Here is a 26,855-nt window from a genome sequence, read left to right as displayed (position 1 = left end):
AAAAAAATAAATTAATTAAAAAGAAAAAAGGTATTATGTATAAAATGGATAAGGAACAAAGATATACTGTACAGCAAAAAGAAGCATAGCCATTATTTTGTAATAACTTTAAAGGGAATACAATCTATAAAAATACTCAATCATTATGCTGTAACCAGAAATTAACATAAAATTTTAAATCAACAACATTTCAATTAAAATAAAAACAGCTGCAAAATCAATGATGCCCATAAAAAGTCCAAAAAAGAAAAAAAAGGAAATATCATTATTTTGAATAATTTCACAGTGTAAACAATGTAAGATAAACTTTAAATTTTGAAGGTTAGTAATCATGTGATATGGCTGACATAAAAATAAGTGAAAATATTACTCCAGTAGAAAAGGGAATGTAAGGCAAAAACAGACAATTGAAAATTCATACATAGGGTTAAGAGGTAAAGAAATTACTGAGGCTATGCCACAATCATAAAGGTAAAGAGTTTCCTAAGGAAATGAAACAGCATAAGCAATGGCACAAAACTGTGAGACACCATAAGGTTCTTAAGAAACACCACGATGAGAGGACTGGGGCATATGCTAGGAAGGTAGACAGGAGTCAGATTATGCAGATAATGACGAGTCACTAAAGGATATTACTAATATAGAGACAGGACCAGATTGATATATTAGAAAGTTTTCTCTGGCAACAATGAAGAAGGCTTACAGAGGAAGACAACGCAAATGTTAAAACAAAAAATTTTTAGAATATGTTCAATATCTCATCTCAAATTTGTGACATATAAAATTCCAATTTATCAATTTTTAAGAGCAAAAGAATGACCAAGAAAAGTAGCTGCAAGTTTGGCATAAACCTTCCAGATTTCAGACAATAAAGCTACAGTAATCAAAACAGCATGGTATAGGCATAAAAACAGACATGTAGATTAATGGAACAGAAGAGAGGGCCCAGAAATAAACCTACACATCTAAGGTCAATTAATCTGCAACAAAAATGGCAAGAATATACAATGAGAAAAGATAGTCTCTTCAGTGAGTGGCTGGAAAAACTAGACAGCTAAATATAAATCAATGAAATTGTAACACTTCCTCAAACTCTAAACAAAAATAAACTCAAAATGGTTTAAAGACCAACGTACAGGACATGACAAAATTAAAATCCCTAGAAGAGAACACAGGCCAGACATTCTTGACATAAATTGTAGCATTATTTTCTAAAATCAGTCTCCCAAGGCAAAAGAAATAAGCAAAGTAAATGAATGGGACCTAATCAAACTTAAATACTTTTGCACAGTAGAAGAAACCATAAATAAAATGAAAAGACAGCCTACCATATGGGAGAAAATACTTGCAAACAATGCAACCAACAAGGGGTTAATATCTAAAATACACGAACCATTCACACAACTCAGTATCAAAAAGACAAACAACCCAACCAAAAATAGGCAGAAGACCTAAACAGACATTTCTCCAAAGACGACATACAGCTAGCCAACAGCCACATGAAAAGATGCTCAACATTGCTAATTACTAGAGAAATTCAAATCAATATCACAATGAAGTATCGCCTCATACACATCAGAATGGCTACCATCAAAAAGCTTACAAATAACAAATGCTGGAGAGAGTATGCAAAAAAGGGAACCCTCCTACACTGTTGCAAAGTAAGTTGGTGCCGCCATTATAGAGAATATATGGAGGTGTCTAAAGAAACTAAAAATAGAGCTACCATCAGTTCAGTTCAGTCACTCAGTCATGTCCGACTCTTTGCGACCCCATGAACTGCAGCACGCCAGGCCTCCCTGTCCATCACCAACTCCTGGAGTCGACCCAAACCCATGTCCATCGAGTCAGTGATGCCATCCAGCCATCTCATCTTCTGTCATCCCCTTCTCCTCTGCCCTCAATCCTTCCCAGCATCAGGGTCTTTTCCAATGAGTCAGCTCTTGGCATCAGGTGGCCAAAGTATTGGAGTTTCAGCTTCAACATCAGTCCTTCCAATGAACACCCAGGACTGATCTCCTTTAGGATGGACTGGTTGGATCTTCCTACCAGAAGTCCCCTTCCAAGAGACTCTCAAGAGTCTTCTCCAACACCACAGTTCAAAAGCATCAATTCTTCAGTGCTCAGCTTTCTTTATAGTTCAGCTCTCACATTCATACCTAACCACTGGAAAAGCCATAGCTTTGACTAGACGGACCTTTGTTGGCAAAGTAATGTCTCTGCTTTTTAATAGGCTGTCTAGGTTGGTCATAACTTTTCTTCCAAGGAGTAAGTGTCTTTTAATTTCATGACTGCAATCACCATCTGCAGTGATTTTGGAGCCCAAAAAAATAAAGTCTGACACTGTTTCCACTGTTTCCCATCTATTTCCCATGAAGTGATCGGACCAGACGCCATGATCTTCGTTTTCTGAATGTTGAGCTTTAAGCCAACTTTTTCACTCCCTTCTTTCACTTTTATCAAGAGGCTCTTTAGTTCCTCTTCACTTTCTGCCATAAGGGTGGTATCATCTGCATATCTGAGGTTATTGATATTTCTCCCAGCAATCTTGATTCCAGCTTGTGCTTCTTCCAGCCCAGCATTTTGCATGATGTACTCTGCACAGAACTTAAATAAGCAGGGTGACAATATACAGCCTTGATGTATTCCTTTTCCTATGTGGAACCAGTCTGTTGTTCATGTTCAGTTCTAACTGTTGCTTCCTGACCTGCATACAGATTTCTCAAGAAGCAGGTCAGGTGATCTGGTATTCCCATCTCTTTCAGAATTTTAAACACTTTTCTGTGATCCACACAGTCAAAGGCTTTGGCATAGTCAATAAAGCAGAAATAGATGTTTTTCTGGAACTCTCTTGCTTTTTCCATGATCCAGTGGATGTTGGCAATTTGATCTCTGGTTCCTCTGCCTTTTGTAAATATAGCTTGAACATCTGGAAGTTCACGGTTCACATATTGCTGAAGCTAGCTTGGAAATATTTAAGCATTACTTTGCTAGAGTGTGAGATGAGTGCAATTGTGCGGTACTTTGAAGTACCATATGATCCAGCAACCTTACATCTAAGGATATATATGCACCCACGATGGAACATTACTCAGCCATAAAAAAGAATGAAATATTGCCATTTGTGACATGGATGGACCTAGAGAATATCAAACTAATTCAGACAAAGACAAATATATATATATATATATATATATATATATATATATATACTTACAATGTAGAATCTAAAAAATAATACAAATCAATCCAGAGACAAAAGAAAAACACAGTTACAGACACAGAAACCAAACTTATGGTTACCAAAGGGGAAGGAGAACAGAGAGGGATAAATTAGGAATATGGGACTAACATATGCAAACTACTATACATAAAACAGATAAGCAACAAGGATTTACTGTATAGTATAGGGAATTATGTTTCATATCTTATAATAACCTATAATGGAAAATAATCTAAATATTTATTTGTTATTGTTCAGTTGTTAAGTTGTGTCTGACTCTTTGTGACTGTAGCACACGGGCTCCACGGTCCTCTACTATTTCCCAGAGTTTGCTCAAATTGATGTCCATTGAGCCAAAGATGCTATCTATCCACCTCATCCTCTGCTGCCCTTTTCTCCTTTTACCTTAAATCTTTTCCAGCATCAGGGTCTTTTCTAATGAGTCAGCTTTTTGCATCAGGTGGCCAAAGTATTAGATATTCGGCATCAGTCTTTCCAATGAATATTTAGGGTTGATTTTCTTTAGGACTGACTTGTTTGATCTCCCTACAGTCCCTAGATCACAATTCTAAAGTATCAGTTCTTCAGTGCTCAGCCTTCTTTATGATCCAACTCTCACATCCATACGTGGCTACTGGAAAAACTATAGCTTTGACTATATAGACCTTTGTTGGCAAAGTGATGCTTTTAAATACACTGTATAGGTTAAACTGACTCACAGTGCTGTATACCTAATACTCTAAATCAAGTAAACTTTCAAAAGACGGAAAGGGAGGAAAGGGGGAAGAAAAGGAGGGAGTGAGAGAGAGAGAGAGAAAAAGAGAGAAAGGAAGGGAAAGAGGAAGGAAGGGAGGGAGAGAGGGGGGAGGGAGAGAGAGAAAGAAAGAGACAGAAAGAAAGAACTGAAGGAAGAAAAGAAGGAAAAAAGAAAGGGAGACAAAAAATCTCCAGGGTTATGATGAAAGTAGATAGGTGGATCTTCTATTTTAGGGGAACTATACCCTATCCTGGTGAAGGAAATGGCAACCCACTCCAGTGTTCTTGCCTAGAGAATCCCAGGGACGGGGGAGCCTGGTGGGCTGCCGTCGATGAGGTCGCACAGAGTCGGACACGACTGAAGCGACTTAGCAACATACCCTACCCTAGTCCCTGAAGAATGAACATTTTAATTGCTTTGCCAATAACCATATGGATTTTTAACAGGTCAGTTACTTCTGTTCAGCAATCTGATTTTTATCTGTGTCATCTATGGCCACAAAAGAAAACAAAATTGACAGGTGCTGATGGAGATCAAACAAGAAACTTTCTTCTAATTATCACCAGGTTCTAGTTAACTGAGTTAATCCAATACTGTCATTACAGCCACAGTTTTTTTCACAACTGATTTCACAATAATAAGAAAATGATCTCATCAACTGGTTAGGAAGGACTCTAGATATTAAACTATCACAGTTTGTCTATTTAAAGCTCTCATAGTTGATAGCATGGAACTTACATCAGTTATGTTAACAGAAGAGGCAGAAATGAATGTATGCACTTGGCTACAACATTCTACCACAGAGAAACATACAAAAGTGTTCTACAGAAATGAAGATTAAAATTTTATTCTACAGCAATCTGGTAGCAAATGGCCCACTTAAATTCACAAATAAGGAAAAGTGAAAAATATACATCCTGCTTAAAGATTATAGCTTATCCTATAAAATGTTTGTCCTTATTTCTGTAGTAGGTCCATGAATGAAAAGTTCATATTAAATAAGTCAGATATTTTAAATGGCAGTGATATTTGACTAAATAATATGATGAATTAAATTGATAAATGCTTGCAGTTTATATTAGTTAAGGGAAATACTCTTCTTTGGCTGGGAAGTAGTAAAATATTAACTACAAAGCCAGCTGATTATTAAAAAGACACTTTCACAATGCCAATCAATGAGACTTTACTAAACTAACCCAATAAAGCAGCAGTCTGGGGAATGTCAATTAGCAGTTAAGTTTCTCCAATGCTTGCTCCCACTAGCACAGAATTAATAAAACATGTTTACATATTGCCTAGAGCAAACCTCAAGAATACTGCCAGTGCAATCTGAACTATTATTATATATTCATAATACCCTCCTTAATGAGAAATTTTCATTTATTCTTCATCTACTTCCCAAGTTTAACTAACTTTAGGAAAAATTCCAGTAAAAATTCCTAAAATCTCATGGCAATGTACTTTCAATTTTATCCTTTTTCCAATTATACATGACACAAATGTAGTTCTTTGAAGACAAAATGCTTCCTAAGACCTTATTCCACATACTCCCAAAATTATATAATTAAAACTATTTTGAAAGTGTCTACATCCATAGTTTTACACCAACTAATGTGAAGCTACAAAATGCAGTATTCTTAACTTCATCATGTCATACAGATTTCAAAACAGATATAAGAAGTGGAGATTAGGTAGTTAATTAATTCTCTATTTGCTTCTAGAGAAACTGAACTTGTCTCCTCTATAGGATAACATAATATAAAATGGAAAATTTGTTGTAACAGTAAAAGAGAAGAATAGAAGTTAAGAGTTTTATGGGAAGGAAGAGAGCTCATTGTAAAGGGATACCTTAGGCTTAGTAGATGCAGTCTTATAACAAAGAAACAAAGATATGGACAAACCTTAGAAGAGACATGTAACTACTAAACCTTAAGTCAACTAAAGTTTATATTCCTTGTACCTTAAGAGTAGTACCTCTGTAGATACCAAATTATTCTTTGAAAAGTCACTTCACTGAGCAACTTCTTCCATTTTTTTCCAAGTGTTTCTGAAAATCAGATTACATCTTATATCTATAGTAATTATTAAAAAAGAAGGAAGCATATGGCTTCAAATAATAATTCCAAAAAAGAAAATGAACTAGTAAAATAAGAAATCAATTTAGGATTTATTTTGGCAAATTTTAAGTATGAAGTCATAACATGTCACCAAAGAGACCACTTAAGCTAATTAATTCTGGTTCCCAAAACGAAATTGTCTGTATAGAATTCAATCCATTTCTTAAGATAAAAGTCTGGAGAGAAGGAAGGTGTGAGACACATTTTATTTTGGTAGATACTTTTACATCAAGAAAAAGTCAATGATTCTTTCGGAATTCTGACATCACCGTTGACGACCTAGAAATTTCTCCACCAGTTAGCCACAGAAAGCTGAAATTTATAGTCAATCACGAAATACATACAAACTGGTAATCTAAACAGTTTGTCCTCTTAACTGTTGTGGATACATAATATATTACACAGTCTTTGTTGAGAGAGATGAAAATATACTTCTAGAATCCTGGAACTAACTATATTCTAAATAGTAATAACTGAAAGTCCCCCAACCACTAAAACAAAATAAAATCATGATCCTGTATCCTTTATTTAGATTCAAATAAAATTTTAGGTAAGAAAAACCCTCCAGCACTCCAGGCCTCATACTAGGCACAACAGATCATGGATGGAAGAATTTGAAGCCTATGATACATGGATGATAACTTCAGGCACAACAAAACTGAGGTCAAACTACAGACTTGATACTCAACTCTCTACATTAATGGCCTGACAGGAAAAGGGACATAAATATTTCTAGCCATCAATTTTATTTATCTCAAGTCTCTACTGTTTTGTTGCACAAACTATCCAATATTCAAACAAAATTTCAATAAACACAAGAAAGCAAGAAAAACAAATCTATTATTAAGGCATAAAATAATCAACAGAATTGAACCCAGACACGCTGAAACTATCAAAGAGGCACTCGAAAATAACATGATTAATAAGCTGAAGGAACTAGTGGAAAAAGTGGATAATATGTACAAATAGGAAATTTCAACAAAAAGATGGAGATTACAAAGGGGAGTGAAATGGAAATGCTAGAAGTAAAAACTGCAATATCAGAAAGAATACCTCTGATGAGCTTATCAGCAAGAACGGGGCCAATTATTTAATACTTTTGTTATCACAAACTCAATTGGGGGTTTTAGGCTTCGTTTTACTTCTCTACTTTATGCTTGGAGGTTACAGGACTTTTAAGAGACTATAAAACTAAAGAAAATAGTGCATAAGTAAATTATCTATGATTCTAACAGTAATTTCAACTTGGAGCCTTCATGTTCATATGCAAAATACAATGCACTATGTTCAAGGCTGCAGTTGTGGTTTTGAAGATGCGTGTAGGTTTTACCATCTGTTTCATCTATCTTCTTTTTGTTGTTGGGGCCCTTTTCTACATTTTTTTTTTTATTCTTCACTTCACTGTATTCATTATTTTCTTTTCATATTATATTCTTTAAGCTATTTTATTTTATTAAGAAATAACTTTTCAGATTATTCAATAGTTTAGATTGAGACAGCAGATCAAGATCCAATGCGCTCCATTCAACAAAGTTTGTACCTATACTTTCCAATTACACAAATACCCATTTGTTCCCCCAAGACAAAATATAATTATCTACATGGCTCACAAAAGTCATAACCCCAAGTTCATTTCCAAAATGGATGCTACAGCTTCTGAGCCATTAAGCCAGTCCTATATCATACCCTTTGACAAAATATATTTTACAGCTCATTTCTCAAAAATATAATTTCACTGTACACAACTGATAGTAAATCTGCTCTTTTTCATGGCAAGGAGTTCAATTCTATTTTCATGGCTTACAGCTGACTATTAATAAACAAAGCCCCTATTTCTAAAAAACACAAAGTGAGCAAAAATGAAGAGCTATTTCAGTATGTCTGCCAATGACATCCTTAAAAGGGAACTAGTACAATTCAATTTCAAAAGACCTAATAAGACAGTAGGAAAAAGTAATATATTAACTTAGTATTAAGCACCATTCATTTCTCACAAAAGAGTAAAGTTCTATAAATTTAGAATCTAACAATGTTAAAGTATCAGTTAAAAACAGAAACAACAAAGCCCTAAACGTCAGCTCCTCAATGAAAAGTTCTTCTAGACACTTACCCAAGTCTTCCTAGCATCTCAAGCTCAGGAACCTGTGGCCCACATGTCTCTATCTGCAGCGGTTGGTATTCATACAGAGCTTCTTCAAGTTTTTGAATGGGTGCTAATGAAATATGCTGACCCTGTTAGAAAAATGAAAGAAAATAATACTTGTAAATATTACTCTCATATTACTACTTATTTGCGGTTTTTAAAGATGAGCTAAATTTCCTCACGTTAAAAATATTACCTGTTTTTCATTACATTACTGAAATCCGCATTAACACACAGAGACAAATAATTTACAGGAAGAAAACCAAATCCATCATTAAATTCAAATTTAGCCTTAAAGAGTAGTTGTTCAATGTCAATGGTCAAAGTGAAAAGTGTCAGTCGCTCAATCATGTCTGACTCTGCAATAACATGGACTATAGCCTGCCAAGCTCCTCTGTCTATAGGATTTTCCAGGCAAGGATACTGGAGTGGGTAGCCATTTCCTTCTCTGGAGGATCTTCTCAACCCAGGGATCGAACCCGGGTCTCCTGCATTGCAGGCAGATTCTTTACCATCTGAGTCACCAGGGAAGCCCGATGTCAATGGCAGAATTCACCAATATAGAAGCATAATCTATTCTCACATTTTCCTATTATAATTTTGATAATTTGTGCTTTCTTGAAAGTCTTAGATAGGGAGCACAGTAAAGAAATTATTATGTGCAAAGTTTTGCTACAGAAATGTCTATTCTGAGTCTATAACGGAAGTAAACTTACTTATCAAATGTGTGTATTTGAAGTCTACTTACACATACACACACACAAAATGAGAAAAGTTTATGCTAAAAACTAAGTTGGATAAAATATCCGCATATTTTTCTGAAAAGAACTACTGGAAAACTAAAATTAAAAGACCATATTTGATTAAAAATATACAAAATAAAATGCCACTCAGCAACATAGCACCATTACATTGAGATTTCCATATTTATAATCTGAGCAAAGAATTCTAATTTTTGAATATGTGTATTTTTTTACAGTCCATGTTTTATGATTCTAACTATAGTTCTGTTACTTTTCTTGGTATAGTTCTCATCAATTTCTCTATGTCCTAACTTTCTAATAAAAACTAGTTCTTACAGTTATTAGCTCCAATATTTTCTAATTTTTAATTTATTTCTCTTATTACCTCCCTTAGTTTCCTTTTCTTTTTCCCCTATATTGCTAAGTTGGATACATAAAACAATTGTTTTCTCTTTTATTTAAAGGAGGAGGAAAAAAAGGTAAAAACCATGACTTACAAGTACAGCTGAGGCAGTGACGAATGAGACAATGAAGATGTCTGTATATGACTCATGGTTTTTCTCTTCAACAACTTAAATATACTGTAACATTATCTTATCTAGTTTAACATAATATTAAAAGCTTCTCTGACACTGGGACCTCAAAAGTCCATCACCAAATCTGGCGAAAGGACTTGAAAAAACATGTCTCCAGAGATACACAAATGGCCAATAAGCACAAGGAAAGATGACTAACATCACTAGTCATTAGGGAAATCCAAATCAAAACTATAATGATATACAGTCATTCCTCAGTATCTCTAGGGGTGGAGGGGAGGTCTGGTGCCAAGATCCACATACCAAAATTCGCAGATGCACAAGTCTCTTTATAAAATGGCACACTAGTATAGTCAGCCTACTGCATCCCCAGATTCCTCATCCCTGGGCTCTGCATCCACAAACTGACCAAACCCAAACGGAATTTCATGGTTGGCTGAATCCACAGATGTGGAACCCACAAATACAGAGGGCCCCACTGTAGCACTTAACACCCACAGCTATTTAGGATGCCTATTATCCAGAACAAAAACAAAAAACACATAAAATAACAAGTATTGGCAAGCATGTGGAGAAATTGGAACTCACGTATATTGCTGATGGGAATGTAAAATGGTGTTACGATGGAAAACAGATAGCAATTCCTCAAAAGATTAAATATAAAATTACCATATGAGCCAGGCTTTCCTGGTGACTCAGACAGCAAAGAATCCACCTACAATGCAGGAGACCCAGGTTCGATCTCTGGGTTGGGAAGATCTCCTGGGGAAGGGACTGGCTACCCACTCCAGTATTTCTGCCTGGAGAAATCCACGGACAGAGGAACAGACAGGCTGCAGTCATGGGGTCGCAAAGAGTCGGACACAACTGAGCAACTAACACTTGCACCTGCACTACCATATGAGCTAACAACTCCATTTCTTGGTTACACCCAAAAGGAAGGAAAGCAAGAACTTGAACAGTCATGCTCATAGCAGCATTATTCACAACAGCCAAAAGATAAAAGTAACCCATGTTTCCATCAATTAATTAATGAACAGGATATACAACATAATGGAATATTTTGTTGCTGTTCAGTCACTAAGTCGTGTCCGACTCTTTGTGACCCCATGGAATGCCACACCAGACTTCCCTGTCTTTCACTATCTCCCAGAGTTTGCTCAAATTTATGTCCATGGAGTCAGTGAGCTATCTAACCATCTCACCCTCTTCTGCCTTCTTCTCCTTTTGCCTTCAATCCTTCCCAGCATCAGGGTCTTTTCTAATGAGTGGGCTCTTCACATCAGGTGGCCAGAGTATTGGAGTTTCAGCTTTAACATCAGTCTTTCCAATGAATAGTCAGGACTGATTTCCTTTAGGATTGACTGGTTGGATCTCCTTGCTGTCCAAGGGATTTTCAAGAGTCTTCTCTAACACCACAGTTCAAAAGCATCTGTTCTTCAGGGCATAGCCTTTTTTCTCTTACATTCGTACATGACTACTGGAAAAACCATTAAGTTTGACTATACGGACTTTTCTTGATTAAGTGATGTTTTTGATTTTTAGTATGTATTTAAGTTTGTCATAGTTTTTCTTCCAAGGACCAAGTGTCTTTTAATTTCATGGCTGCAGTCATCGTTCACAGTGATTTTGGAGTCCAAGAAAAGAAAATGTGTCACTGCTTCCACTTTTTCCCCTTCTATTTACCATGAAGTGATGGGACTGGATGCCATGATCTTAGTTTTCTGAATGCTGAGCTCTTAAGTCAGTTTTCTGACTCTCCTCTTTCACCCCTCACTGAAGCTCTTTAGTTCCTCTTTACTTTCTGTCATTAGAGAGGTATCATTTGCATATATAAAGTTGCTGATATTTCTTCTGACAATCTTGATTCCAGTCTGTGATTCATCCAGCCTGGCATTTCCCATGATGTACACTGCAAATAAGTTAAATAAACAGTGTAACAATATACAGCCTTGTTGGACCCTTATCCCAATTTTGAACCAGTCAGTTGTTCCATGTAAGGTTGTAACTGTTGCTTCTTAACCCGCATACAAGTTTCTCAGGAGACATGTAAGGTGGCCTGGTATCTCCACCTCTTTAAGAATTTCCCACAGTTTGCTGTGATCCACACAGTCAACAGCTTTTGCATAGTCAACGAAGCAGAAGCAGATTTTTTTCTGGAATTCTCTTGCTTTCTCAATGATCTTACAAATGGCAATTTAATATCTGGTCCTTATGCTTTTTCTAAACCCAGCTTGAATAATGGAATATTATACAGTCTTAAAAAGGAAAGAAATTTGATATGTGCTAAACCACTGATGAACCTTGAAGACATTATGCTAAGTAAACGAAGTAAGCCAGTCACAAAAAGGACAAATATTGTATGATTTCAATTATATAAGGTTCTTAGAGTAGTCAAATTATAGAGATAGAAAGCAGAATGATGACTGCCAGAGACTGTGGGGAGGCAAGGGATGAGTTAGTATTGAAATGAGTATTAGTATTTAAATGAGTACAGAGTTTCAAGTGGAGAAGATAAAAAAATCTTGGAGATGAATGGTGGGTGCATATTGTGAATGCCCTTCAAAATAGTGATAAAGTTTATGTTATGTATATTTTACCACAATTTTTAAAAATGGGTTTTAGATATTTAATTTGCTCATTTATGTGGCTGAAATAATATACATTAAAAAAGAAGATAAAAGTGAGATATAGGAAAACACCATTAACATTATTTTAACCCTGAACCTCCATATGTTTCACAGCCTTTCTAAATAAACTTGAAACTGTCAAGCTACATCTTGTATAACCTCTCAGTAATCCAACTTCTGAACAACAAATCTGAGTACAGAGTATTACATAGGTTAAAAAGGGGTCTTCCTAAGCGGGACATTTTGAGTGGCACTGTGACATCCCTATTTCAAAGGGTCTTCTTCATAAGTTACCAAGTACTGCATTCTCCTGCCACATGATACAGAACTCCAGTATTCCTGTCACAGTTTTGGGTTAAAAAAAAAAAAAAGAAGAGAACAAGTAAAAGAAAAAACTAAAAGAATTTTAAAAGGTCACCTATTATACCTATCCCATAACACAGTAATCTAGATTATGTTGATTACTCCATTTTCACATTACAAATTAGGAAGCAAGGCCCAGGAAAAATGATACAAAATGGATAATTCCAAGAGCCGGAATACTTTTCAGGGAAGGCAATATTCAAACAAAGAGACTCTCTCAAGTCATTAAACTGGTAGTCAACATATTAAAAGTAATCATTCTCTATCAGTAAGGATACCCAAGTTACTGAAGTTATTATGTCATATAATCCAGTCTTTTCTGCAAGTTTGTGGGTACATAAAAGTTCATATAATAATAACAATTAACATTATTAACTCAGTGCCAGACAACAGTCTAAAGGCTTTTAATGTGGTATTTCATTAATATTCACAATAGTTTTATGAGATAAATAGTATCATCTCTACTTTACAGACAAAGATAGGGGTTTAGATATGTGACTAGGCAAGGTCACACGAGTTAAAGGCAGGTTGAGGATTAGAAGCAAAGGGTGCCAGATTCTAAAGCCTGTGTTCTTTTCCCATAATTTTTTTATTTTATGGATAAAGAAACTAAGACTCCTAAAATGTAAATTTCTCCTAAGGTCACAAAGAGTTCCTAATTCCTGTCCAGTGTGGGATCTACCATACCACACCGTCTTTCAATATCCTATTTTTAGACAATAAGATCACCATTGCTCAATTTAAGCCTGATATAGTAAGTCCTAGATTTCTATACAAATTCTATTAATTTAGATATGGTCAAAATGTCATAGGTTCAAAAAGAAAAAAATGTATTTGGCATTTAGAAAGAAAGAAACATTATTTAGTGATAATTCTATTTATCTTGAGAATGAGAAAACAAAGTTCACAAATGACAGTCCCCTAGTCCCTAATCAATCTAGTCTCCTAACATTCAATGTTTACCCCCAAAACTGGTGTGTGAAGTGAAGTCGCCCAGTCGTGTCTGACTCTTTGCGACCCCATGGAGTGTACCAGGCTCCTCCATCCATGGGATTTTCCAGGCAAGAGTACTGGAGTGGGTTGCCATTTCCCAACCCAGGGATCAAACCCGGGTCTCCCGCATTGTAGGCAGACGCTTTACCATCTGAGCCACCAGGGAAGTGTGTGTGTGATAGACGCCAAATTTCTCAAATCACTGACATGATTAAGTTAAAGAAAATCATCAAGAGACCAGATATCTCAATATGAGGAAAATGTTAGAGGCTTTTAAGGGACTAGTAGCAAAGTGTTTAAAAGTTTCTGGATACAAAGTGATATTCCTACCAAAATAGTAAGTGTGATATTATTCTAAATTATCAGGAAAAGATGGATTCAGATTAAAGAAGTCACACTGTATGATTCAGTAGTGATATTTAACATCTGAACTAAATCTAACGTGGCACCAAATGATATGGCATGAACTTAAGGACGACAGAAAATCAAAAGAGGAAGCATTGATGAAAGGTAGAAAACTGAAACAGTGCAACTCGTGGGAGACCTCTGAGGACAGGCAAAGTCTACAAAACAAGGCAATGAAGAAGACAGCAATATTACTAGACCAATATTTTGTGTCTTGAGACAATATTTAATAAACAGGAGCAGAGAATGGATATATGGGGATGTGGGAGTGGAAAGAGACTGAATCAGTATGTTAAAGCCTGTAAAGTATGTTACAACCAGAAAATACTCCAAGACTAATTTAAACTCACATGGTTAAAAGTCAGACCTTTCAAAACAATGTCAAACACATCTTGTCTCCATCACATTACCAAATAAATGATAAAATAATAATCTCAATATGACAAGAGAATGTGGAGAAAGATGTTCTCATATGCCGCTGATAGAAGCACAAATAATGAACTGCTTTCTTATTTAGTAAACCTTTAAAATATTCATATAGTTTAACTCAATAATCCCACTTGTAAGAAAAAAAAAAAACAGAAAATGCTAATCAAATCGTCCATCACACTTTACATTATAATTGTGAAAAGCCAAAAGGAACATAAATGTTTAGGAATATTGGGAAAATTAAGTAAACATGAGTTCAACTATAACAGTGTGTATGTCATTTAAGATTATGTTCAGAGAGAAAATTAATAAAATACTAAGTACATAATAAGGATATCCAAACTATTTTTTAAAATTGCATAAGAAAAAACTATAATGAAAAACTCCAAAATTTTCACTGTAGTAATCTCTAGGTGATAAGATTGTGTGAACTATTTATATTTTTACCTCTATGTAATATTTTTAAAATTCATCAAAATGGGTAAACTCTACATTTATAACCATAAGAAGTATAAAAAACAATATATACGGAGCCATATTGAGCAACAGCATAGGGAAACAATTCATACCAAATGACAACTGGCTTGATGTCTTCAATAAGTCATGGCATGAGAAAGAAAATCAAGAAATGTAGCACGAGATATGAGCTGTTCTAGATTTTTTAAAACTTAAAAAGTTTAATAAATATAACAAGAGTCATTAGCTCATAACAATTTAGGAAGGAAAAAACAGACATTTTTTAGAAAGGAAGGAAAAAAATGAGACATCTGAGGGACAATGGATAAAATTTGAATATGGCCTGGGTATAAGAATACATTGGAAACATTTTATTAACTTTTTGTTTCGTGTGATTATGGCATTATGGCTATGTACAAGGATGTCCTATATCAGGGCAGGTCAGAGGGAGATGCAGACTAAACAATTTAAAGGTAAAATTTTACAACCTGCAATTTACTTACAAACCATTCCGAAAAAATATATATGAAGCAAATTAAAGATTACTGAATCTAGACATTAGGCATATGAGTTTCACTGTAAGATTTTTCTACTTTGTATTTTGGAATTTTTTCATTATAAATAGTTTTAAAACATGTGGAATCTTTGTTGGTTTCAAAAGAAAAATAGCTATGCATTTATAGCTGAGGAAAATAAATAGTGCCAAAGAAAGAAGAGCCTAGAATCAAGTAGGTCAGGTTTGTAGCTATTTTAGTAACTAGGTTTGAAGATCTGAGTACTGACTGAGAGGAAGAGGGGAGAAAAGTTATAATTAAAACTGCAAGACTTGGTAGTAACCTGAAATAGCTCAGCTGAATATTAAATGAGAAAACCAGAGAAATCTAAAGACTAACTGAAACAGGATAATTGGGAAAGAGGATTGAGAAAATTTTTTTAGATAAAACACAGACTTTGGAGAAAGTATTTGCAAACGACATGCCTTATAGAAAATTTGTATCCAGTATATATGTAAAGGACTCTTAAAATTGAAAAATTCTTTAAAAAAACAAAACCTCCAATTTAAAAATGGGTAAGGATTTTAAGAGACATTTCACCAAAGAAGATACATCAAGGGCTAATAAGTACATGAAATGATGCTCAACAGCAGTAATCTTTAGAAAAATGCAAATTCAAACTACAATGAAGTACTACTTCATACCCCCCAAAATGGCTATAATCAAAGTGTCCCTAAGGATATGGAGAAATTAGAACCCTTAAACACTGCTGATGAGAGTGCACAACGGTATGACCACTCTGAAATTAGTTTGGCAGTTTTTCATAAATTTACTATACAACTTGATAATGCCACTTAAAGGTATCTACTCAAGAGAAATGTATGATCAAAGACTTACAAGAATGTTCACAGCAGCATTATTCATGGTAGCCAAATGGTGGAAACAATCTAAATGTCCATCAGCTGGTGAATGGATAAGAAATGAAGTATATTCATACAAAATGAATATGAATTCATTCATTTAATATTCATATGCTGAATACTATTTAGCAACAGAAGGGACTAAGATATTGATACATGCTGTAACATATGAACTTCAAAAATATTATAATCAAAAAAGAAGCCAGGCAAAAGACTACATATTGTTTGATTCCATCTGTAAGTAATGTTCAGAAAAGGTAAAGCTATAGATAGTAACATTAATAATTGCTAGGGGCTAGGAATGTGAATATAAAGTGACTACACAAAAGTACAAAAATCACTGAATCATACATTTTAAATCAGCAATTTTTTATAGTAAGTAAACTATAACTCAAAAAGTTTGTTTACAAAATAAAGAGTTTAAGATGGTGGTTCAATCAATTCAACATTGTTGACTATGTATGAAATTTACAAGGAAAAATTTTCAGTAAAGGCAGCTAAAAATATAAACAAAAGAGAAATTTTGCTATTATCACTAACAAAATGATGGTCAAAGTCATAAGAAAAAATAAAAATTGGGGGAGACAAATGTATAAAGTGTGAGATCCTAATAATGAGTCTTGAAAAACACCCACATTAAGTAATTCAAGTATCTTTTGTTGACCTTTCAAAACTATTAACACAAAATCGAGGCCTTTTCAATTTCTGTTGCAGTTGCCATATAAACAATAAATAAATGAGACTGAGGGCAAAAATGTAGTGTGAAGAGGCACAGCAAGTCATGCAAACTTACATAAGATCCACATACTCAGGTGGGAAACTACTGGCAAACTGTACATTCAAAAGCATAATTAATGTTTTACTCCCCACAAATGTAACAAAATAGAGCCTTTGTTTCTCTCCTAAGATATACCTTAGAGCACTAGATTATATTTCAGTAATTTTCTAGTCACACATTTGTAGAAAAGTAAAGAAAGTAAAGTCGCTCAGTCATGTCCAACTCTTTGCAACCCCATGGTCTGTAGCCTAACAGAACCTCCGTCCATGGGATTTTGTATTGGAGTGGGTTGCCATTTCCTTCTCCAGGGGATCTTCCTGATCCAGGGATCAAACCCAGGTCTCCCACATGACAGGCAGACGCTTTACTGTCTGAGCTATACAACTCCCTTAAAAAGACTTTCCAAAATTCAGCTCATTTCCATATAGAAAAACATAAAAACATTTGAAAAACAAGGCAAATGCTGACAAAGATAATTATACATGGCTATAATTTTAAGTAATAATTTGAAATGTATGTTTAACTTGTCTTACTCAGCAAGCTTCACATTTACTATAGAAATGTTTACAATTTACTGAGATTAATCTGTTGATTGAGATTCATGGTAAATAGATGGGGAAACAATGGAAACAGTGAGAGACTTTATTTTGGGGGGGTTCCAAAATCACTGCAAATGGTGACTACAGCCATGAAATTAAAAGACGCTTGCTCCTTGGAAGAAAAGCTATGACAAACCTAGACAGCATATTACAAGCAGAGACATTACCTTCCAACAAAGGTCCGTCTAGTCAAAGCTATGGTTTTTCCAGTAGTCATGTATGGATGTGAGAGTTGGACTATAAGGAAAGCTGAACCCCGAAGAACTGATGCTTTTGAACTGTGGTGTTGAAGACTCTTGAGAGTCCCTTGGACAGCAAGGAGATCAAACCAGTCAATCATAAATGAAATCAGTCCTGAATATTCATTGGAAGGACTGAAGCTGAAACTGAAACTCCAATACTTTGGCCACCTGATGGAAAAGACCCTGACGCTGGGGAAAACTGAAGGCAGAAGGAGAAGGGGACGACAGAGAATGAGATGGTTGGATGGTATCACTGACTCGATGAACATGAGTTTGAGCAAGCTCCGGGAGTTGATGATGAACAGAGAAGCCTAGCATGCTGCAATCCATGGAGTCACAGAGTTGATACAACTGAGCAACTGAACTGAACTGAGATTCATCTGTTAGATCATCTATGCTGCTGCTGCTGCTGCTAAGTCGCTTCAGTCATGTCCGATTCTGTGCGACCCCAGAGACGGCAGCCCACTAGGCTCCCCCGTCCCTGGGATTCTCCAGGCAAGAACACTGGAGTGGGTTGCCATTTCCTTCTCCAATAGATCATCTATAGCACACTATAAATATGCTGACATAGTGACCAGAAGTTTTTTTGAAGTAAAAGTTGTTTTCAGAGTTAACTTTATCGCTTATTAAATGGCTTCCAGAAATCTAGATCATATAGTTTTTAATTTGGAAGTGAATCCTGCATTTTATCCTTATTCATTCTCCTCAAATAAAGGAATAACACAGACTATCTTTTGTGCTAATTCTAAAATGCAGGATTCACTTCCAAATTAAAAACTATATGATCTAGATTTCTGGAAGCCATTTAATAAGCGATAAAGTTAACTCTGAAAACAACTTTTACTTCAAAAAAACTTCTGGTCACTATGTCAACATATACACACGCACAAACTGAGAAGGCAGCAAACCATCTAACATGTATACTATCATGTGAATTGAATCGCCAGTCTATGTCTGACGCAGGATGCAGCATGCTTGGGGCTGGTGCATGGGGATGACTCAGGGGGAGGAGGTGGGAGGGGGGTTCATGTTTGGGAATGCATGTAAGAATTAAAGATTTTAAAATTTAAAAATAAAAACTAAAAAAATAAAAATAAAAAAATAAAATAAAATAAAATAACATGAGTAAAGAAAATACATGATTTTCTAATAAAAATAACAGCAACAGAAATTTGAATTAATAATCATTAATATATGGGCTATTGACATCAACTATTAAAAAAATACTTTAAATAAAAATACCCTTCCATATCAATTAGTATATGATTCCCTATTAAATATCATACAACAGGTTATAATTCATAAAGTATTAGCCATTCAGAGTGACTGGCTAAATGATTCTGAAAATCCTTTAACACAATTTTAAGATTCAGAACACTCTTAATTTTCTTACCTTACTTAAATGATTTTTATTCACCAGACTAGCCATATCTTCAACATATTTGCTAATAAACTCTGTAAGTGTGGTAAAACCCTCTTGGTATAAATGTCTGTTTAACATCTATCTACCCCATTAGACTGTAAGGCCCTGTTGTTCACTGCCATGCCTCACAGCACAGTACCCAGCAGGGAAGAACTGCTTGGTATTTTGTAGAAAGGGGCATATGAACAGTCATCTGGTATTGTAGTATGAACATTAGAAAAACCAGTAAGATGGAGGTCAGGTTTCCAAATTCTATAAATTTCAGAATGTTCTTACTGTGTGTAAATAATTGGAATTTTGTAATTACATGTATTCTGAGAGTATGTAAGGAATACATCTCCAGCTTCTCCATACTTTAATACTGTTCTTTCACTTACTCATTAGAAAAAGTCAGTAGATGCTTTTTATCCCTAGCCTGGAAATGTGCTTTCTAGCCACTTAAGGATCATTTCAACAAAATTTCAGACAACAAAACATTGTGATTCTTCTGTTATAATCAAACACCCATTCAAAAGACAAATACTGAACAAAGACTATAAGCCAAGAACTAAAGAGCACAGCAATAAAACAGATACAAGCTCCAGCCTTCAGGGAGCTTGTATTCTAGTAAACCACTTTTCAGTGAGATTGCTACTTCTATTTTGTTGAACCATCTTAATGCAAAACAAGGGACCACCCTGGTGGTCCAGCAGGTAAGACTCCAGGCTCCCAATGCAGGGGAACTAGGTTCGACCCCTGGTTAAGGAACTGGATCCCACATGATGCAACTAAGACTTGGCACAGCCAAATAAATATTTAAATCCAAAACAAAAACAAACAAGAAAACAATGATAGTGGTGGCTGTTTTTCAAAAACTGGATCCTCTTACATGCTAAATTTATCAAATCCATTAGTAACAAGGAACTTAGAAACCAGAATATTTCACTGGTCTCAGTGCATTAAACCACTACAATTCTACCGATTATTTCTAGAGAAAATATCTGTTGGAGACCTTTCAGAAAAACCAACTATTTTTGAAATATTGTTTCTATGTTGGTAAATGCACTAATAATTTAAATATGTGTGTGCACAAACATACAGGTGTTTTCTATGTGTGCACATGTATGCATCTGTGTGTGGATGTGGATATATTTTTTAATTGTGTTCATGTGCATACTCCATTTTTTAATGGAAGAGAGAATATTTTAAAAATATACCCGGCACTGACTCCACGCTAAGTAAATTTCATTTCAATTCAGTTGTTTTCAATTTATTTTAGGAGCAAGCAGAACAATTTTTATACTATGCTGTTCTGGTCACTCCACGGTGATATCAGCCTGTCATCACTGCAACAGCTGCATGGTAACGACTTCCTGGTAGCACATAATTTCATGGTAAGTACAATTCATTTTCCCCCACAGAAACAGCTTTCTCTAAATTTTAAAAAAATTCACAGAAAAACCCTGAGTGCCAAGACCCTGCATAGTAAGAAGTAACTATATACTTATGCTGACACTGCCTCTAACCTAATATGAATTGAAGGGATTTTATTTCTCTAAGCTTCATTTTTATCAACAATGGAAGGGAGAGAGCAAACTGGAGGGTTGGACTAGATGTTCTCCCAGGTCCAATCTGCAATGACTTCATGACAACTAAGTAGAAATGAACCACTATCTGATAATGTATCATAAAAATAAGAATAATTTTCCCAAATTTAATATATTAGTTTGATTCTATATATACTAAAGAAACAGTGGAAAAAACAATCACTAATTCCCGGATTCTCAACTTTGTAATCATCAGGTTCCACTCCCTTTCTAAATATGTGTTTTGGAATGAGCAGAATATAACTTTAAAAAAAAAATTTACAGTTGCCTTTTATAAACATTCTAACATTGATTTATTCCCACAAATCAGTCTTTATGAGCATTCCTGTTTTTTAAAAAAATATGATGCCTAAATAGTAAATTACCTATTTTTCCCAAATTTTTCCTTCTAAACAAAAACAGATTTCTCCAGAATATGAAAAAGGATTTATCCTGAATACACCAGAAAGTGCACCATATTTTTCTGACTCTTTAGTGACAATCAGTTCCATTCGAATATGTAAGATATGCTTTGAAACATCAAAGGAGAATTTAACTACCCAGCTGGGCTTAAACTTCTTGTTCATCATTAGAAATCAAACAGTCCTAAAAATGTTATACCCTCACCTGGCCAAGTCAAGTCTCCGAAACTGTTTCTATATCAAATTGGCCCAGAAAACATCATCAAAATCTGTTCACTAAAGTGGAATTACTTTAATCCTGTTAACTGAATTCACTTGTAATCTCCTCCCCATAAACATACCACTTAGTATTCAAATTACCACATTAAAAAATGTTCTTTAATAATATATCAACTCTTTTTAGAACTCATATTATTAAATCAATTTAAACTATTCCTTGAAAAAGAATTTCAAAAACAAAATGCAACATTTATAGAAATTTTAAATTCAGGGGAGAAGTTAGGAAATAATATCTTTAGAAAAAGATTTTAACATCACAAAAGTATTTCAAATATAAAAACTGAATCCTATACATTTTTAAAAATTAGTGAACTTTTTTGGCCACTCCATGTGGCTGGTGGATCTTAGCTCCCTAATCAGGGATTGAACCCAGGCCCCGGCAGTGAAGGCAACGAGTCCTAACACATCCAAGACATATCCAAATGTTATCTAGAAGGATCCCAAGTGACAAGACTGATTTAAGTTCAACAGAGCTATAATAACAAAGTCACATTCTGTACAGGCGGTTAGGTTCTACAGTCAGAGTAAGGCAAAAACTGGTCAAAATAACCCCTTCAAAAATCCTTTAAATAGCCCATAAAGTACATTGTTCTGTGCATACTATAATCTTTATATTTAAATCCAACCCAGTTAGCTTTTCCTCCAGCATTAGAATAGATTGGTTTGTTCTGTGGAAAATCACATAAAGTACTTGGCTTGCTTTTGGCAACTGCTGCCGTTGCTGCTGCTGCTAAGTTGCTTCAGTCATGTCCAACTCTGTGCAACCCCATAGATGGCAGCCATGTTGTTTGTTTTAAAAACACTTTTTATTGGGGGAAAAGAGGAATTCTTTTCTATTTGTCTCCCTAGTTAGGTGTTTTCAACTTTAGTTAAGTTCAAATAAGTTAAATGTACATATGATATGACTCTTCTAAACATGACAGGTTTCTGAATGCTCATTCAATTGAATTCATGGGGGAAAAATGGCATCTGAGATGATGAAGGCTGAATGTGACTTATATGGAGGAAAAGAGAGAGCACTTCTAATGAAAAAAAAATTTTTTAACCAAGAAAAGCTTCAGTACTGTAGTAGAAATAAAAGCCAGAATATGAATGATAAAAGAAAGAACGGAAGTTGTAAAGTAGAAACACTGAATAAATCTGATTATTATTTTCATCAAATTCTAAGATAAAATGAAAACAAGGAGATATGGCATTAGCTTAAAGAAAAAGTAGGGTCCAAGGAAGAGTTTTTGTTTGTTTTGGTTTTGTTGTTTTAGGTTTTATTTTCCCTTGAGCGCTAATAAATGAGGCAGTGTTGAAAAGTATTATTTTTACATTCTTTTCTGATGCTTGTCTTGCTACTGAACTACCATTTGTTGCCAAGAGGACAGAGTGTCCAGCAAATCATATCTGTTTCTATAAAAAGATCAGAAAAGAAAAACATCAAGCAGACTATTTGGTGAGACAAAAATCTGCCTCCTTAAAAAAGTCTCCACAAAGCTTAAGAAAAACATTTTTTACCAGAAATTTTACAAACTTTTCAGGCATACAGCATTTTGGCTCATTTACTTTTAGTAATTACAAACATAGTTTTCAAGAAAAAAAATCTTATTTTGGCACTTTAAGTAGACTTTTAATTAGCCAACAATAACAACAACTTAAGTCTAAAATTTTGAATGTGATAAAATACGAAAATTGCTTTATATAAAGTTCTCTACAAATATTACTTTTATGATACAAGCAAAACAAAAAATATCACATAAGATTAGTAGAATTTTGAAGCAGAAATATTTTTCAGTGGAAAGGGAGCAGAAAGCTTCTTTATACCATAATAGAGATCAAATAGTTCAAGAAATCATACTTTCTTTAGATCTAAACCCTCTGTGCCTAGTACAGTGCCTGGCACATACTAAGAATGTTTGTTTTGTAAATGAAGAAATGTTTTATAATGATCCACCATATACCACTCACTCTAATCCTCTAAGCCAAGCCATCCCTCCCCAAAACTACAAAACAAATCTGGTTCTATTTGAGGACATTTAACTACAGAATAAGTGGTTATTGTCCTATCCCCATTGTAGAAAACAAACTGCTAAATCAAACTATACTGACTTTATCCTTCTTTTGTCCTAAAAGGAAACAAGCACTATGAATACCCTAACCATCCCAACCTGCCTTCCCCAAGCACGTATCACCACTGCCACCCTCACAAAACCACCACATAATCAGATCTAGACTCTAAATATAGAATATTTATGGTTCTCTGATTCCCTTGCAATTTCACATAAACTGACTGTTACGAAAGTCATGCAGGTAGAGAATATGATTATTTAACACACAGTAATCACAAATAACACCCACACAAAGGACACAAATATTCACTAAACATCTATTATATACCATGTACTATGCTAGTCTTTATACATACAGCTGAGATAAGTATTACTTTATTTTACAGGAAAACAAATTAATGTTCTCTAAGATGAAGTAACCTACCCAAGTTTTAAACCCTAAACTTCCAGCATTCACCAAGCACTTTCCTACAGGACTATGGTATAAAAATTGATTGATCAGAACATTTAGAGGATATTAGGCCCTAGTGGGCTTCCCTGGTGGATCAGACAGCAAAGAATCCGCCTGTAGTCCAGGAGACCTGGGTTTGGTCCCTGGGTTGAGAAAATTTCCTGGAGGAGAGCATGGCAACCCACTCCCATATTCTTGCCTGAAGAATCCCAATGGACAGAGGAGCCTGGCGGGTTGCAGTCCATGGGGTTGCAAAGGGTCAAACATGACTAAGGGACTAAGCACAGAACACACAGGCACTAGTGAAGGGATAAGAGAAAGGATACACCACTAGAATGGATTCTACTTTCAAGCATTGAACAACACATGCTCATATTTATAGTAAATGTAAATTAGGAAATGCTCATTTGTTTTAAAATGTTTGTATATAAGTGCTTTTTAAATGAAAGTTACCCTAATTCGTTAAAACACACAACTCAATTTCTCTTTCGAAAACATTCACATTCAACTTCGCCACAATACATTTAGGTTGATGCAGATTTCACCTGTACTGAGCTATGTGCTTCATCTTTCTTAGAATCTTTTAGAAGTTCAGTCTTCTTTTTTAACAAGGAAAAAACAGTATCTTGCTCAAAACAACAACAACAAAAAAAAACAACTATGGCTTGTCTATGAATCCATGAAAACTGAATAGATTTTAAAATATGAACCAGGAAGACTACTTCAACTGGAAACAAATCCTAAAAATGTAAAAATAAGCCACTTTCCTAGAGAGTTGACTTAATAACCAAATCCTTAAATCACATTTTACTAGTTTAACAGATCATTTTTCATAATCGACAGATATGCTTTATGTTTATGACATGAACTACATAAGCAATTCAGAAAAAAATCACAATCTTAGTATAAATTTTTCATCTGAGAACATTATGTGTTCACTGAGCATAAAAATGGTTCTACAATACAGGAGTACACAGACTACCACACAATTTGTTTTTGTTTTTAAAAATTAAAAAAACTAACTTTATTTTATAACTTTTATAAATAAATATATAAATACGCACAGGAATAAATGAGAGGTACATTTAGTAAACCAGTGCACTAGAAGACAAAGAAAGCAATTAGTATGGGAGAGTTTAATGAACACAGCTTTAAAGCCCTTCTGGAAATTACAGGCTTGATAAAAGCACTAACGTTCTACCAGTTGCTGAAACAGGTGCTACTGCCAATCAACTGCATTTGCTGAAGCTGAAGCATAAAGACATTAATTAATCTCTATACTGAAACCAATGGCTGCCTGCCATTTTGATTACCATTTTTTTAAAAAGGGAAAAAGATACAGTCCTTATATGGCCAAATACAACTCTAGGTAAACTACAATTCTAGGTAAGCGCTGTATCTACTTACTTAGTTATATTATTTTCTGGTGTTCTTTATTCTAAATCCAAAACTTCAGTAGGTTGGAGTCTTGGGTCTTACAGTCTCTCCACCTATTATTTATGAGTTATTTCTAGTACCACAAAGAATAAGAAAGATATTTGGAGAAAAAGTCTTTCTTTGTTGTTGTTCATTTTGAACCTTTCTATCAAGAGATACATGACTCATGAAGGCATTCTTTAGATCAAATCTGCCTTTTCATTAGAACTTACCCACTCCCCTATCTCAGCTCTCAAAACACACACACACACCACATACCATATACCACATGCACACACACACCCCTAAATATTTTGTCTTACCACCATCATATCCTACCTACCTTTATCAGATGCCAAAGAATTTGTTTCACATCCATTTGAAAACACATAAATATAAAGTGGAAAATGTATGTGGGGTTATTTTTATGATTTTCCATCCTTTCAATGTTTCAAGTTAACATTGATCCTTGAATCTTCAGTAACACTATCTGTTTTACATGTTTTTAAAGTTGCTTTCATTCAACTGTACATGCCTGTGACCTCCACAATGACCTCTACAAAAGCAGTTGTGCGCTTTACTGTGGTGCAAATCCTCACAGACAAGTTGAACCTGTTCTTTTTGGCGCTGAGCCCTTTCGCTGAACACACAGCTGAGATTTATTATAAAAGGGAACTAAGGGGCATTATTGCACAACATTTATCCTTCACATACAGCCAAGTATAATCTTTTACAACCTTTGAGAGCTCTTAAATAAACAGATCTTCTCTTAATTGCATAAAGAGTTTCTTATTTGTCGCCAATCATATGGCATATTGAGATTCATTTTACATTAGGAAAAAGCTAGCACAAAAAACATACATTCTAAAAAGTTGTTAGTCTCTTAGTATTTATTCAAAAATAATAATACTCTGAACACTCAGACCTAAGGATACTTTGAATACTCAGACCTTGCTGTTTTTAGCAAGTTCAACACAGGTAATAAACATCTGTCTTCAAGGAGCTAAACTTTTACAGGTTTAAGAAATCTTTCTATAGCACTTCTATGGGTCTTTTGAAAATATTTCAGAGAAAATATTAACCTTTACTTTTATACTGTTTTATGTTTTCTTTTTAATTTCAAAGTTCAGTTTTAGTTAGCTTTCCCAAAGCATTTTAAAAACAGTTACCATTTCTAAAGAATTCTGAGCTCTGATACACATTAACTGCTACCAAGCAGATCTCACTTCAACAGCAGATCTGATACTGTGGGGGAAGAGAAATTTCATGAATTCTAAGAGTAGCTCTTATAACAGAAATTACCACACCATTTACGTTAATTCTTCAGGATTTGCTAATTGATTCATCATCAAGACTTGCCTGTGGAAAACAAAGAAACTACTATAACCCCAAGTATTCTATCCTGAAAGTCAGGTTC

At 34.7% G+C, this 26,855-nt stretch overlaps 1 protein-coding gene across 7 annotated transcripts in view; it reads right to left on the bottom strand.

The window, feature by feature from the left end:
- The window catches only part of MNAT1 (MNAT1 component of CDK activating kinase), a 221,178-nt gene that overhangs the window by 84,265 nt on the left and 110,058 nt on the right, over positions 1 to 26,855 (bottom strand). For 6 of the 7 annotated variants that reach the window (XR_006060529.1, XR_006060530.2, XM_004010698.5 and 3 more), the window contains one exon: positions 8,208 to 8,329. Coding sequence is in view for 5 of the 7 variants with exons in the window: in XM_004010698.5 (XP_004010747.1) it covers positions 8,208 to 8,329 (122 nt within the window). In the remaining 2 variants the exon portion in view is untranslated. Of the gene's footprint in view, positions 1 to 6,288; positions 8,330 to 26,855 lie in introns of those variants that run through there. The other variant, XM_060418141.1, reaches the window with a different exon arrangement.

Source organism: Ovis aries, chromosome 7 (genome assembly GCF_016772045.2).
Source record: "Ovis aries strain OAR_USU_Benz2616 breed Rambouillet chromosome 7, ARS-UI_Ramb_v3.0, whole genome shotgun sequence".
Classification (NCBI taxonomy): domain Eukaryota; kingdom Metazoa; phylum Chordata; class Mammalia; order Artiodactyla; family Bovidae; genus Ovis; species Ovis aries.
This window is presented reverse-complemented; position numbering and strand designations above follow the sequence as displayed.